Source organism: Cupressus sempervirens, chromosome 1 (genome assembly GCF_028749045.1).
Source record: "Cupressus sempervirens isolate cs-2001-9-10 chromosome 1, ASM2874904v1, whole genome shotgun sequence".
Taxonomy (NCBI): Eukaryota; Viridiplantae; Streptophyta; class Pinopsida; order Cupressales; family Cupressaceae; genus Cupressus; species Cupressus sempervirens.
In genome coordinates this window covers 563,470,542-563,488,225 of record NC_143118.1, presented here as the reverse complement: position 1 = coordinate 563,488,225, position 17,684 = coordinate 563,470,542, and the positions used below count along the sequence as shown (strand labels likewise).

The 17,684-nt window shown below is 36.4% G+C and overlaps 1 protein-coding gene across 1 annotated transcript in view; it reads left to right on the top strand.

The window, feature by feature from the left end:
- LOC149578676 (polyribonucleotide nucleotidyltransferase) overlaps window positions 1-17,684 on the top strand; it is a 273,752-nt gene that overhangs the window by 173,288 nt on the left and 82,780 nt on the right. Inside the window, exon 16 of the mRNA XM_089831043.1 lies at window positions 17,086-17,168. Coding sequence (XP_089687169.1) covers window positions 17,086-17,168 — 83 coding nt within the window. The remainder of the gene's footprint in view (window positions 1-17,085; window positions 17,169-17,684) is intronic.

The window sequence follows — 17,684 nt, the reverse complement described above, 5'->3', positions numbered from 1 at the left end:
TGGGGTTTTTATATGAGGCCATAGATAGGGCAAAAGAGGCCATTCAACACTTGTATAGGTCAAATGAGACCAAATATAAACCCATATGGAACATCATTGATCGTAGGTGGAACTGAGAACACCACCAACACATTCATGCAGTTGCCTATTTCTTGAACCCCAAGTACTATTTCTCCAACACTTTTAAAGCAGATGTCGAGGTTCAAATTGGCTTGGACACATTTATTCGAAGATTGGTTGTTGATACAGACCACCAAGACCTCATACTCGATGAGTTGCAGAGCTACAAGAGGGAAGAGGGGCCATTGTTTTCTTCTCCTGATTGCAAACGTAGGAGATACACCTTGCAGCCAGTTAAAAAAGAACGTGTTTAGTTTTATCATACCATTTATTTTGCTTGTGAAGATTATCGGTAGTTTTACCACATCATAAATGGTTTTTTCAATCCTTGCAAATCTATGGTGGGAAGATTATGGTCCCACAATGCCTAATATTCAACAACTTACCATCCAAATTTTATTGCAGCCTTGTAGTGCTTCTGGTTGTGAGAGAAATTGGAGTACTTTTCAAAACATACATAGAGAAACGTAACAGGTTGACTCAAAAGCGCCTGAATGACTTGGTTTATGTGAAGTACAACCTTCTCTCAAGCTTTATATGAAGCACTAGACTTGGATTACATTGATCCATATTCAAACGATTGGATTGCACCTCCTAATGGTGAGGATGCAGATGCGGATGTTGGTGAATCTTTATAGACAGATGAGCAACTAGCCGAGTTTGAGAGAGAAGCAGATGAATGGGATGTGGATGTGGTAGCACGTGAGGAGGAACATGAGCTTGGTCATCCAACAGAGGCTTCTGTTGAGCATGAAGCACTTATTAGGATACCTGTTGAGGATGTTGCCACATCAACTACTTCAACACCACCAACCCAACAACAATGATCTCTTTTGAGTTTTACTCGTAGATGCAATTTATGATTGCTACTTTTAGTTTTCATTGATATTGAAACTTGAACTTAATATGTATTTAGAAGTAGTAGTTTCATGGAGTTTGACTTCTATGTATTGAACTTATTTATATTTAGATGTTGTACTTGTTTTTTGGTATGATGATTCTAGCACTATGTTAATGTACTAAGTTATACTTGTTATGAATTACTGTTTAACTAAAAACTTTGATTGATATATGGTCGATATCTCAAATTATTATATATTCTACAAATGGGGTGTTTATCTATGCGTTTTTAAGAATATTTTAAGAAATCGTATAGTTTCAAATGTTTGATAAAACTGTTGATTTATTGCTTTTTTTTGCCGAGTTTTTGCTGATTTCGAGTTTTTGAAATTTTTGGGGTTGGCCAAGATATTGCCGATATCGAATTTTTTAACTATTGTAAAGATCATATGTCTGATTCGACTAAAGAAGATAGGGCAAAATACATTGTTGTTAATTATTATATATATAAAAGGCAAGAACAAGAATCAGATAATCAAAGAGACACAATCTTCCACGCGAATATTGTCAATAACCCCCAAACCAAGATAGGAAATGTCGACATCGTGATTTGTGGACAGTCCACATCAACAATCATCATTTGAGAGCTTGTCAATGACGAGGAACCAATATTGTGTCTCATCGAGTCGGACGAAGAGACTAAGGGTAACGTAATGAATATAAGATACATTTCATATTATCGATTATCATGATATGTATAATGGACTATGTCAATATTGGAATTTGCGAAATAAAATAAGGAAGGCGAATAAAGGTTATGGGATTGCCAAAATTGAACTTGGGCTTGACTGCAACAACACGTTAGCCGGTCTTTACCAACATAAGTGAGTGTGTAGTTTACATCAAGAACATCGAAGGAAATAAAAGGCTGCATCGCATTGTTTCTAGTCATAATCTATGAGAAACCCATTATTTGGAAAATAAGCATTTGGAGAGTAATGACAACTCGTATGCCTTGGCCATGGTAATCTGAAGAACACTCTTATGACATTCAAAAAATGTGCGATTGACAAATACAGAGAACCAAGTGGTAATTATCACGATATATGTAATTAATAATGTGATAGAGCTGGGAACCAATTTGTCGACTACAGATAAAGGCACACAAATCTTGTTGTGCACAATAATGTATTAAAAAAGGAGGGCATCCAAATGGGAGTGTAATCATATGAGAGATAGTAAACAAAGACCTATTTTTAGAGCGACAATACCATTATTTATTTCGAGTGCTTGACAAGTTCACTAACTCATTTATTATCATGAAAGAGTGATCTTCCATGCAGATCATAGTTATCATGTGAGTTACTACATGATTTTTTTGGAAAACATCATGAGAGGTGACAATCTTTCATTGATGTTTGGTTATGGTTGCTATTGTGTCATGTCCCCTAATCATGGTATATAGGTGAATGAAATAAAATAGTTTAATTATTTTAAATAAATAAATAAATAAAATTACTAGAGTAAATGACTATATAAACATATTATAATGATGAATAAATATAATTATAAAAATACATTTAATTATATATAATTAAAGAATAAAATAATATATTATTGATGTATTATTAAAATAATATATGTTATAATATAATTACTAATATAATATATCTTATGATATTAATTAATATAACTAAAATAAATATATAATAAATATAATTCTATTATTATTAATATAATATAATTATTATTATGAAAGGACATGACTCTTTGAAATACACATATTTATATAGAATATCAAACAATGAAAAGGATAGGATACAAATATTATGGAACTTATAAAAATTAAGAGGTAAACAAATAATGTCCCGAAGTAGGATATTATAGTGATATCAGAGCCAGTTTTCCTGCCAGCTTGTGAAAGTTAGAAGAGACAAATTTACTATAAGATAGAGAAAGTGAATTAAGAAGACAAATTTCTAAAATTAAAGAGTCAAACCAAAATACAACTACAACAAGGACATCTGGTGCACACATTCTCGAAGGGAGCCATAAGAGCTATCATATCTTGAAGGAATCCAACTATAGCCAATAGTGAAGATAGGAAATCAACATCTAAGGAATAATTACGCCACTTCTAGATACAACCAAGGGATCCTAGCATGTAGAACTCTTCTCAAAGAAACATTAATCTTTTATAGATTACAAACTTCTTCTAGATTCATGGTTTATGCAAGCATATTCTATTCCCTTCGGAGGCATACATCAGGTTCGACGATGATAGAATGGTGAATGGTGATGATTGAAGAGGCGGATTGTGGTGGGGAGATAATTTTTCCATCCATTCAAACCTAATAACGATTTGTTTCCATTCCTGGATTGATGGTGCAAGATCTCACAGAACTTCAATTCTCTCAGGGAAAGTGAATATCTCAAAGATATGGTTTCGATAGTAGCAATATCTACCGGCATCCCAAATTCTCTCTTAAATCTCTGCTAGAATTCAATGGTTGACAAGACCTCCACACTTTACATGCCTTTCCATAATTGGCAATCACTGAATCATTATCTGAACGTATCTGACGGGAATGTGTTATAATAGTTTCCTCTACATATCTCTTGAGTATTTTGGCATAGAATTTGCAGATAAGGAGATGGGTGAATCGCTTGATGAGTTGGAGGTCATGGCGTGGATAAGGGTGGTGTGGCATCGAAGGATCATTTATACAACCGAATAGAAGGGGACATTACTAGTGAACATAAAGGAGTGCAGAAAAATCTAGTTTGGAAATCGATGTATATGCCACATGGACAGGGGAGCTCACCTCAACATGAGCAGGCGATGGAATGGTGAAAATATAATATAAGGAAAGGAAAGTAAGCTGGACCCACCTCTTCGTGACAAAAGTGATTAAGGATCATGAACTTATATAGAAAGGACAAATGATCTAAAGAAATGCATTGGTCAACAAATGATCCAAAGAAATAGAGGTAAATGCATTTGTAAAGATGACAACCACTTCCATAAGTTTATTAAAGGTAAGTTTAATTTCATTATTTTTGGATTTTGGTAAATAATTAATATTGAAGGATGGATAGTTGTATCTATGGTTTATAAAATAAGAGAAAAATGGAGTAAATATTCTTGTGGGATAATTAAATAAGGAAGTAAAATATTAAGATAAAATATTTAATTACTTATTGAGTAATTAACTTCAATCATTTTTAAATATAATGAATGAAAAACAAGAAATGTATGTTAATGAGGAAAGGACTAGATAGGTAAGAGGGTAGGGCTGATCCCTAAGGCAAGAGAGGGATGTATTCCACTCTTGGGCTTAGGCTTATCAAGCTATGGGACCCCACTACAGTACCCGAGTACTCTAGTAAGGCAATCTTTAAGAAGTAATGATTCTAAAATGATCCCAAGATTATGTTAATCAGTAAGAAACTAGGTGGGTAAGAGGGTAGGGCTGAGTCCTAAAGCAAGAGGGGTATATACCAACTCTTGGATTTAGGGTTATCAAGCTATGGGACCACACCACGATGTTTCAAGGATTGTGATATGGTATAGCATCTAGGCACGGTGAGGGATGGAAGGTATCCATTTGAAAAGTGAGGACAAAGGTCTTTTCAAGCCTTTAATGTGATTTCCTTTTCCAATCCTCGGCTGACCTAGCCTATACATACAATGTAATCGATAGGATATGAATATATACATATATGAAGAATTATTTTGATTAAATAATGCAATGATAATCTTTCAAATTGATTCCTTAGACAAAAAGGGACAATATTATAAGCCCTTACAAGTAGGAACATTATAGTGGAGCTATTTTCCCTAATTAAAACAATTAGCTTCTTTGAAAGTATATTCATGTGTACTAACTTGTATTCCTTTGGTGTAGGATTTTGATAAAAGTACAATGACAATATATTTTTCTTAGAATAATCTTATTAGATTATAGGATGATATTTTCAATATGTGTATACATTGTGTATGCTTCGCGTCTTCATGCATTAGTGTGTCTTCTTCGTGTATGCTTCGTGTCTGCAAATATTCATATATATACTTCATGCATTACAACATTAACTGCATGCATACCTTATGTATTCTTTCATCCTAGTGTATAACTTGTATGTTGACTTCACAAGAATGGTTTAGTGTAAACGGTCATTGCTTGAGGACACGCAATTTGAGGAAGGGTGGATTGTCATGTCCCCTAATTATGGTAATATAGGTGAATGAAATAAAACAGTTTAATTATTTTAAATAAATAAATATATTAAATTATTAGAGTAAATCACTATATATAAACATATTATAATGATGAATAAATATAATTATAAAAGTACATTTAATAATATATTATTAAAGAATAAAATAATATATTATTAAAGTAATATATCGCCTTACCTTCATTCCATTCAGGCGGTGAGAGCAATAATATATGCAGAGGGCACTCTAGACTAACAACTATATTAGAGGTGGAGGTGGAGGGAGAGGGGAGGGCGGAGTGGGAGAACTATTATATTATAGTTGTCGGTAGATTAGTTGTTGAGGGCTAACTCAGAGGAGTGATCAGAAAAACACAGCAAAATTTCCCTCCCACCCAAAGGAGCCCCCTACTCTCTATAGGGCGCCCTTTCTATCTATAATATAATTATTAATATAATATATCCTATGACATTAATTAATAAAACTAAAATAAATATATAATTAATATAATTATATTATTATTAATATAATATAATTATTACTATGAAAGGACACGACTCTTTGAAATACACATTTTTATATAGAATATCAAACAATGAAAAGGATAGGATGCAAATATTATGGAACTTATACAAATTAAGAGGTAAATAAATAATGTCCTGAAGCAAGATATTACATATTGTAAGGTGATGATCTTAACAATGGCTTTACTTGCTGTCGTGATGGACTACATTAAGTAGCTGTCCTGGAGATCATGACAACCTATTAGCTAATAATGATGGACTACATTAAGTTGCTGTCTTGGAGATAATGATAGCTTACTTGTCATGATGGACTACATTAGGTTGTCCTAGAGACCATGACAGCCTATCAGCTAATCATGATGGACTACATTAAGTTGTCCTAGATATCGTGATATCTTGTTATTCTGATGGACTACATTCAGTTGCTATCCCGAAGATCAGATAACACATATTCCACAGGGATATGACATGTTGTTTACACCATATGCAGATATTCTCTTGGTAGTTATCATAGACTTGATGCTAGTGCACATACCAAGAAAATGTAAGTATGATGAATATCATATGAATGATATTCCTTGTTAAATCATACTTCAGATGATATTGAAAGATAACATCTAATTTGATGGATATATGTTGATATCCTTAAATATGTCATTTTAAGAATATCATATTGAGATGATATCTCTCTATATGCTTGAGAGCATAATGTGTTCTATAGCAATTCTTTCTAGCTAAGAGAGATTGTTAATGTTGTAGCTTTAGTCAGATTGAATTGACCTAGAGATAATCCTTCTATGGTTATTGGTTAATCATCAATTAGACAAACTCTCATATATATATATATATATATATATATATATATATATATATATATATATATGTTAATATTGTCTAAATGATTATTAACTAATAAATTACCATAGAGATGTGTCTCTTCATGTGACATGTCTCCTATACGCATATTTATATACATTCAAATCTGCATTTGGAAGACACAAATAATTGGCATTACATTTGTAATGACCTTATACCTTTAACATATAATTGCCCACAACGGCTGGTAACTTTTTGTAAACACCAACATTGAATTGACTGGCCTTAACATGCAATTTTGAGCACCAAAATGTACCAGATCTGCTTCAAAAATATCATACCCTAGCTGACTTCTCTGCTGACAACATGCTACTGCTGGGGTGGAGGCATGACTGGCTAAAAGGAGGAGCTTACACCTTAAATTCATTGATTTCTCAGACTGATCTGAGTACTACAGGCACTGTCTTATGCCCAGGCTGTTAAATTCTCTTCCAGATGTATGTTTCAGCTCCTCCTGCAAATGTAGTGCAGAGCTAAGGAAAATTCTGATGCAATTCTTTAATGTCCAAACCTATAATGTAAGTTGATCTTTCCTCACTTCCACAACCTGCAATCTCTGTTAATTTCTGCGCTGCAAAATTCTCTCCAACCTAATAAATACTGAAAACTCTTCCTCCTGCAGGCAGGGATGATGTCCAGTCTGGGAATTCTTAAGGGTTTTCGTCCTTCAGAACACAAATATGCTGAAACTCTTTCAGCAAAGCTTCTCCTGCTATATGTTCAAAATTATAACCCGAATAATGCCCAAAATAGTCTCTCCTTCGTTTTATTTCCTTCAATTTTCAGTCCTAACCCTAATTTCGAATTAGGGTTTCATTTGCCCTTTTTATTAATAAAATAACTTTATTTTATTTGCAAGATAATCCCCTTGAAAGTTTGATTGGCTAGAGGGGTCAATTATTCATTGAATGGGGCCAAAATCACTTAAACCAACTCCTCCAAGTTACCGCTCCTAAGAGAGGGTTATAGCATTTATTTAATAATATAGCAAGTGATTATATAATCACCTTTTTGTTATTTAGTCACCTTTGGAAATATTTTAATATTTCCTATTTTATTCATCGAGTGCTCAACTAATCTCAGAATTGGCCACTTGTCTGTGGATAATGTTTAAGCTACATAAGGCAACTGGTAGTTTTCGCCTGAAATCTAGGGATGATCCTAAAAGGTAGGAGGCTAGACTTGTTAAACTAGAACTAAATCCCAATGGTTCCTCTCTGCTGTGTGCACCTCTGGGATATTTGCCAGTGAACTGGGAGTTCATCCTAAAAAATAGCAGTTCATTTTACAAAATAGTGGTGCATCCTAAAAAGTATGAAAGGTACCTCTCCAAAATGTTCATAGAGGTCACTTGATGCCGCCCAGACAACTCCCAGTTAATATCTAAAAAATAGGGATCTTTCCTAAATTTTAAAAAATTATTCGTCAACTGCTCCAAACTGCTTGAAATGCTCATGCACGACTCTCTGCACTCTGTATGGGTTCTCTGCACACTCTGCTGCCCTATGGGAACCAAGATAGTAGGCCAACCATGTTCATCTGCATGTCTCCTATAAAGGGTATATTACATAGAGGTTCTCTTCAATGTGAGAAAAGCCTTGTAGGAAACTATGAAGTATTCTGCAGAACTTTTTGTAAATATGAAACAAAAGTGTTTTGGAGGAAAGAAAAATAGCACTAAATTTTAACTGTGAGGTTTTCTACTACAGGGTTGTTTCTCCATGTTAATTGTTTGCATACTCTCTTTGTATTTATGGTGTCCTGTATTTCCTTTCTATTTTCCTTGCAACCTTTTTTATTACACACAAGCTTAAAATGTTTGGGTTTGTGGTGAATATAATCTTTAGTTGCTCTCCATAATGCTGTAATTTCTGATTCTGGAGTAACTGAATACAGGGATTTGGCTTTTTGTGTTGAATGTGATCAGTAGTTGCTTTCATAATGCTTGACTTTCAGTTTCTAGACTAACCAAATATTTTCTTATTTAATGTATGTTAGTAAACAAATTGTCCTTCAAAGAGAGATAAAAGGAATGATTGTAGACTTCCATCACGAAGAACAAATAATACTAACAGTTGGACAGATTATCATTGTATAGATAAGTGCCCTCTGAAGTGAGAGGTACAACTCCTTAATAGATATACAATGAATCAAATAAATTGGTCTGCCTTTAACCTGAAGAGATGAAGGTGGTTAACATTCATTCATCAACATGAAATGAATGTGATAATCAAGTTTACAAATGGAAATGAGAGAAAGACCAGCAACCAGCCAGACGACCACTTGTTGAATCTTTCACATCACAGAGAAAATGATAAGAAACAATTTCTGCAACATAAAGGATGAGTAAGCCTATAGGCTCAAACATCCATTTAATGAGAAATACAAGACAATAACTAAAACCTAAAAAAGATCACCATATGATTTATCTCAATCATAGAAATTAGTATTTAGACCAACAGACGCAAAACATGATTTAACTCTTTATTTCAGATATGAAATGATATGACATTAAGATTAAATCATCCCTATTATTACAATCAAATTGCAAAAAAAGAAATCATCTCCTCATTCTCTCTTTCCTACAATCAATACACAAAATATTCTCTCTCTTTCCCTAGCCACAAAACCTGCAGAAAAGAAGAAGCCTAGGTGTGTTGATAGTTTTACAATAAATACTAAATAGTCTTTCGGTTGTATTTCGGTTATTGTAACTATTTCTTGGAAATCCTTATGATTATTCTCGTGAATTGTCATCGGTAAATATTGTGTAGCTGACAGGTTTATGTCCTTGGTAATTGTTATGTAGCCGACGGACCCCTTTGGGAAGGTTCTTCAGAAAGTATATATACACGCTCCAAGATCATGTAATCATCATTAGAATCAAATGTAATGTTTTTGGCATATGCGAATAATAAAAGGAGTACTGCTGTTATATATTCTTGTTTCATTGTCTAGATGCATTAATTCATTTACTCCATACGGTAAACATTTGGCGCCGTTGCCCATGGACTTGGAAGGAAGGCAGACGAATGAACACTAATGCCAAATCAGCTTAACAAGAATAGAAATAAGATAAAGGGAAAAGATGGAATACACACCGCACAAGAAAATTTAATTTTGGCACAATAGGTCGAGCGCAGACGGAGGTTTCAACAGATTGTCGATAGACACCGAAGCACTAAGGAATTGTTGGAAGAGACTCGACAGCGGTTGGATTTGGTGGAAGAAGCAAGGAAGGAATTTTTGAACCTGTATACATCGAGGGAAGAGAATCCAGATGGAAGGGAATTGATTCGCACGACTTGGAGTGCCAAGGGAGCACGAGCGTGGAGTGAACTCTTCGTCCGCGATACACTTCCAGAACAGAGAACTTCGCTTAGTGACAATCCTTCTTCACCAAACAATGCAGCTGTTATAAGACGACTGACCGAAACAATGCCGGTGTCACAATGCAAACCGTTGGGATACAGAGCGCTGATGTCAGAGTGCAGAACAACGCTGGTGTTGCAGTGCCGAACGTCGCCGGGGGAGCAGTACTGAACAACGCCCGTACACAAAATCTAGTAATAATGGCAGGACTAAAGGAGAAGTTGCCAAAGTTTGATGATGATGGAACTACCAATCCAATCAGACACTGTAAGACATGCGAAACAATTTGGACGGCGAATGGCATAACTGACACAAATGAATGAGTGCGACAATTACAGCAACCCTAAGGGGTGTAGTAGTTGATTGGTTTGCCGACACGGATCCCCAGAAATTAACTACATGGGCGGATGTTAAAAAGGAGTGTATCACCGAGTTTCAATTGCTGTGCGACGACAATGAAATCATAGTAGAAATCTACACCACAAAGCAAGGGAAAAATGAAACCATTCGTGTATATGCCAGAATACTCAAAGAATTAATAAATAAAATGGAAAGTAAGCTGACGGATGGGCTGAAAAAGCGATGGTTCATTGAGGGACTACACCTGGAGTTAAGAAAGAAAATGAAGATTGTGCCACCATCATCATACACTGAAGCATACAATCGGGCAATGGACTTAGAGAGTGAACAGAAAACGAAAAAGAAGAAGAAAAGTAGCTCATCTGACTCAGATGATGCGTTTGCGGAAGAAGATAGCAGTGATGACGAAAAGGGCAACAAAAAGGTCCGAGCCCTCTAGAAGAATATGACCCGAATGATGAAGGAATTTAAAAATATGCAGAAAAAGATGAAGGGAAACAAGCTATGGTGCATGGAATGTAAGATAGAAGGTTACATGAAGGCGACTTGTCCGAAAAACCAGTTCTATGATATCTGTCAAATTATGGGACATTCCACAAAAGAATGCCCTTTCAATATGAAAACAAGAGGACATCAACAAGTGCTTCTGACATAGGAGGCTTCTGCGTCAGGAGGGAGCAGAAACACTAGCAATGATGGTGCCACTTCGGGTGGGTCCCAAAATAATACAAGAGGGCAAAAAAACAATACCAACAACAACACCAACAATAATAATGGGGGCCGCAGCTGAATTTAGTACGATGTGAATGGTCGCTCGATGGTTCAATACCGAGCATGCAATTTGTGGGGCCACTTTGCACGAAACTGTACATCAACAAACACACCAAAGTTGTTATGTAGATGGTGCAGTCCGGGAGATCATGAAGATGCCAAGTGCCCGAAATCAGGAGCGAATTTGATCAGCATCGGCATGGACAAAGAGGAAGTCTTGGCAATCACCCGTAAGCAAGCAAAATTGTACCTTGACCCGACGGAAGAAAAGAGGAGATTGGAAGAAGCACGGGTGGAAATTGAGAAAGCAACGCAGGCAGAGAAATCACAATTGAGGACACTACTAGTACCTCAATGAGGAATTGCATTGAGCAAAACATAATAAGGCAGGTGATGCAAATGGAAGTGCCGATCAAATTAAGTGACCTTCTCACAATGCCCTAGTTATGGACGACCATTCTGAATATGACATTGTTTCCGAAAGTGGCCGAGGAAACAAGAAGGAACGGTAGTGGAACGACGGCAACAGATCCAATGCTACTGACACTCACAACGGAAAGGCATCCGACAGGAATGGAGATGGGCATTCTGGGAACTGTTTTGACAAACACAATTGTGGACGGAGGGTTAGGCGTGAATGTGTTACCATAAGATGTATGGAAAAAATTAGGACAACCTACGCTATGGCCACCAACCTTCTAGTTGCTCACAACAGACCAGCATGGGATCAAACCGTTGGGAATCTTGATGGCACAACCAGTGACTATTGGAATACAGCCGTTCCTGCTCGACTTCGTCGTCATCCTGCTGAAGAGGAGAGAATATGACGCCATTTTGGGCCGGGGATGGCTTGTACAAGAAAGGGTTAAGCATGACTGGAAGAAGACTACACTATCAATGGAAAGCAAGGGATGATGATTCATTATTGATTTACACATACAAATGGTGGGCGAAGAAGCCGTATCATCTGATTCCAAAGAAGAGGATGAAGGAAAGTAGCAATTGGAACCAGATGAGGAAGGAGTCCTACGGTTGGAAGTTGGATCGAAGGACGATGATATGGATTCGGTGAACGGACTATTTCACTAGCAGATGGAGGATTATGAACTCTTCCCGAGATGCAACATGTTGGGTGTCGAAGAAGAAAAAGGAAGAAACAAGTTCCCGAAGGAGTATAGTGAACTAAGGGCCCGTTTGGTTGCAAGCGTAGGAATTGAGAATTAGAATATAAAATTTGAATGAGAATGGAGAATGAAGAATAGGAATGGAAAAATGCAATCCAATCTTGTTTATCCCTTGTTTGGTTATGCAAGCTTAAATTGGAATAGGGTTAACTTGCAATCGACGCCATTTGAAAATATTTCTGAAAATGCAATCGGCGCCATTGGAAAATCGCTAAAATATTTGAAAATATTGAAAACAAAGTTCCAGCGCTCACCCCAGGTCAAAGCAGATTTGAAAATTTAATCAAATTTGAAAAAGTTAAAACGAATGCAAGAATAGCAATTCCAATTACAGGTTTTTTTGGAATGGACAAAAGCTCATTTTGGGGCTAAAATGAGAATACGTATTCCTATTCCCTGTTCCTATTCCACGCACCAAACAAAGAATACAAATCATATTCTAATTTCCTATTCCTATTTCGGTTGTATTCTAGCAACCAAACGGGCCCTAAAGGAAGGAGAAGCGCAAGTGGATGAAACACCAGCCCATACATTTAGTGAAGATAAGCCGATAAAATATGAAGAGGCCACGGTACAAACCATGAACTTCGGAGATGATGTTGAACCAAAAAACATACTGGTGGGAGATAATTGGAATCCAGTATTAAAAACAACTGCATTTAAAATAGTACGGCCTTTTAGGAGAGTAAAGCAAGTACACCGTACGGACAAGTGTCAAAAGGAATTTTGGCCTTACGGGCACGTATGGAGTAGAGAAGGGAGTATGTTTGCCATAAAACAGGGTTGTACGGCCTATCAAGAGTGTAAGCAAGAAATGAAGGCAATAAAGAAAAACAAAACGATGTACGACCTAGGAAGGATGCTGTACGGCCAGGCAAAAGATGGCAGGAAATCACAGGTGATCCATCGTACAGCCAGACAGGAGAAGATATTGTATATGTCACACCGTATGGCTGGAAATTTGTAGGAAGAGACCTGGAGGTACACCGTATGACAAGCACAGGGCAAGGGAAAGAAATTGTACAGATTGAAGGCACTGTACAGACAAGGAGCCACCACCGTACGACCAAGTAAATGCCTACCATACGGACATGAGAAGTACCGTATAGCCAAAGAGGTGTACCATACGATAGTACGACAAACAAATGAAGGGGAAGCCATGTCTAAGCATTACATCGTACGGTAGCCGTACAAATACAGCTTAAGAAAAGCAGAAAGGAGGGTACGTTGTGCGACCATCCAATGCAGGGTATGTCGTACGGACTTGGAGCGTAGGGGAATAAAGCAACACACATCGTACTACCATGGTTGAGAAAGTTGTAGAAAAGGTAAGAGCACTGTACGACCAAATTGCTTGGAGGCTGGGTGACTGTACGGCGAAGGAGAAAGACTGTACAACTTACTCGTACGGACATTAATAGCAGGTGTACCATATCGTATGGTAGCAATAGTCGAAGTAGGGAGGTCGTACGCTAGTAGGAAGATGGTACAACTATGGAAGAAGCAATCCATTGTGTAGCTATACATTGGTAGCAAGGTCGTAACATAACAGAGGGAGACCGTATAGACACAGAAGAAGGGTGACAAGAGGTTTTCTTTAAAAAAGAAAAAAAACGACGACAGATTGAAACAGTTCAGAATGAGTAACGTATGATACCGAAGGGAAGGGAAAGACATAAAAGGTAGTAAAATGTAAGCGGTTGGCTGAAAGAGTATGAAATTAGAAGAAAATCACAAAAATGGTGTGTTCCATGGAGTTTTGTGTGGGTTTGAGAGTGCTAATTTGGTGCAGTTATCAGTCATGGGAAGTGTGACCAGTTGATGAGACCTGGAGATGCTGTAGGCATAGAGTGTCTATGCACCAGAGCAAGCCTTTCGAGAGGGGTGATACGCTTTGAGGCACTTAGAGTAGGTGTTGGACGTGAGGCTGTCTTGGTGGATGCATAGGGAGCTTGGGAGGAGCTGATCATTCAGTTGAAGGCAGTACCGCGACACTTGGCTCAGTGTACCCAACAGTTGGAAGAGAAAGCGGCACGGGTGGCTATCAAGGTCAGCTTGACTAAGGAGACAATATTGTGTTAGTAGAGGCTACAGATGCAACATGGTTTGGAGACTAGTTTGGTGCAGGCATTGGACAAATGTGAAACTGGTGTGGTAGAAACAAATCTATCTTGTTGTAGTTAGTTAGTTAATGTATTCCATTTTGTTAATCTGTCTCGGATTTTTTTAATTGTTGTCCGGAGACAACTTTTTCTTTTGGGGAGGATGATGATGCTAGTAAATAGTGTAGCCGACAGGTTGATGTCGTCGGTAAATATTGTGTAGCCGATGGATTGATGTCGTCGATATATATTATGTAGTCGACGGGTTGATGTTGTCGGTAATTGTTATGTAGTTGACGGGCCCCTTCGGAAAGGTTCTTCGGAATGGTATATATACAACTTTGGATTATCATTGTAATCATCATGGGAAGCATTATGTAATCTTTTGCGCATATGCAAATAATAGGAGTATTGCCGTGCTTGTCTATTGTTTGTATGCATTAAACTATTTACCAAAACCTAAAAAAGATCACCATACGATTTATCTCAATCATAGAAATTAGTATTTAGACCAACAGGCGCAAAACATAATTTAACTCTTTATTTCAGATACAAAATAATATGACATTAAAATCAAATCATCCCTATTATTACAATCAAATTGCAAAAAAGGAAATTATCTCCTCATTCTCTCTCTCCTACAATCAATTTACCAAAATATTATCTCTCTTTCCCTAGCCACAAAATCTGCAGAAAAGAAGAAGAAGCCTAGGTGTGTTGATAGTTTTACAATAAATAGTCTTTCGGTTGTATTTCGGTTCTTGTAACTATTTCTTGGAAATCCTTATGATTATTCCCGTGAATCATCTCCTCCTTGTCACTTTACAAAACTTTAATATTTGAACAATTTTAAAGTCACATGGATAATAACAAAATGTTTACCAAATTAAATTGCAGCCCATACATATTCTTGGATAGGTGGCATATGTTGTTGACAAAGTGCTGTTGTGATCTTATGACTGTCAGTTGCAATTTAGACAGTGAAGCACTCCAACATTCATAACTTTTGGTCCTTGATAAATTTTGCAAGACGTCTTGCAGAGAGTTTAGATAATTAGGTTTCCCCAAACATATCCAAAATTTAGTACAATCCAACAGTAGGGTTAAAATTTATGCCTCCACAACATGACTAGTTTTCTGGCTTCAACAAATTTGTGGTTGTTGGTCTACTTGATAGACCCGTGTACAGTCCATTATAACTTTTAAATCTGGCCATATTTTGAAAATCGTACCGTTGATTATTTGGAAAACTTGATTTTGGACAACACATCCAAAAATCAGAAAGATCCAATGGTGGAGCTAAAAGATATGCCCCCCGCACTAAGACCCTTTTTTTCAGATTTTAGAAAATCTGTTGTTACAGGTTACTGTTGTTAAAATTGAACAGTTTACCTACAAACTTGAACCTGGACATTTGAACCTTTGAACTTGAACTTGCAAACTTGAACTTTTGAATCTTTTGATTTTGAACTGCATTCATGGTTTGGGGATCTTGAGTCACATATGGATTTTGAATCAGAACTCGGATCTGCACTTCCAAACCAGTGAACTTGAACTTTGAACTTTAACTATGTTGTTCAAGGTTCAAGTTCAATATGAATTTGAGGCTGTCAGTCTATTTTGATAGGCCTATACTCACAGATTAATAACTTTTACCTTTGATAAACTTTTGCCAATTGCTCTAGTGAGAATTTGGGAAATTTGCCTTTCAACAACATATCCAAAATTGAGAGAAATCCAACGGTTAAATTTGGAGATATTGCCCCCACACCAAGACTATTTTTCCAGAGATTGTCATTTTGAAATTCTAACTTTGAACTTCTGAAATGGATTAGAGCTCTGAACTCTAAATTGTTGAATTTTGGTTCTAGACCTAAACCTTTGAACCTTTGAGCTTGAAGCATTGAACTTTGTACTATTGAATTTGTGTTCACCTGCATTTTTTTATTGGTTGATGTGAAGCTGAACTGTGAACTTTTGAACTTGAACTATGTGGTTCACGCTCAAGTTCGACAACTCCCCACAACAGTGCCCCTTTGCATCTGAATTTGGACTTTTTGCATTTTTGAACTTTGAACATGAACTAGTGGTTCGAAGTTCAAGTACAATATGACAACTTGTCAACCTGTACTGTTGAACCTGCAATCTTGAACTATGAGCATTTGAACTTTGAACTTTGAACTGTGGCTTTGAACTCAAACTTAGAACTTTGGGTTATGAATCTTCATTTTGAACCTTGAGGTTCAAAGTTCAAGTTGAACACAACCTTGAGATGCTACCCCTTTACAAATTATACTTGACAAAAGCATTATTAGCAATAAAAGCCCACAAGATACCGAAATAATTTAGGAATTTCTTCCATGGGGTTGATTGTCAAAAGCTTAAAACTAGGGTGCTGAAAGCAAGCTAACAATGTATTTGAGAATAATTTTGATTCAGAAAATATACTTATTTATGGAATGATTGGTTATTGATTCATTCATCTTAGTTATAATAAGGAAAAACTGGAGATCTAGGAATTTAGTGAACTATTATGAAATGAACCTCGTACATTTTTTTGGAAGCTTGCCAAATTAAATACAAATAAGTGGACAAAAGTCATCAATTTGTTGTTGATATATTTGCGAGTATGAAACTTCTTAAACAATTCTCTATTTTTTACTGAAAGTTTTAGTTAGTGTGCCTGATAATTGAAGTTGGAACTCCTGATATTGCAGGTGCACGGATACAGGCACTATTTGATGGTACAGTTACAATATTAGGTGAAAATCAATCCGTATTAGACCAGGCACAAGAAAAGGTAATATAATTTTTGTTGTATGAAACTAGGTTGTGTGGGAATTTGATACGTAGTTGCAAATATTGAAAAAATGGATAGTTATTTATACCCTATTTATATTTATCATTTTTTTAATGAAATTGAACATGCTAGTCTAGAATGTTGTCATGACCATATTGTAAACAATGACTATTTTGATATATTCATGAGCGAGCTATGAATATGGATTACTTTTTGTCAAATATAATATGGCTCATCTATTGGTGTTCCCACCATTCTAAACCCATGTAATTGTTGTATTATTAATTGTTACTGTTTATTAGCATAGTTACACCACCCTGGGGGACGGGGGGACGGCGAAATGGGGGGACAAGTTTTCGGGACGGGGGGACAGAGGGGCCTTAATTTGGGGACGGCGGGGGGACGGCGGGGGGATGGCGGTAGGGGACAAGAGGGGTGTATATATCTATGCATATGGTATTTAAAAATGTTAGTTATGAAAATATGTATTGCAATATAGGATGTAAAGATGTAAAA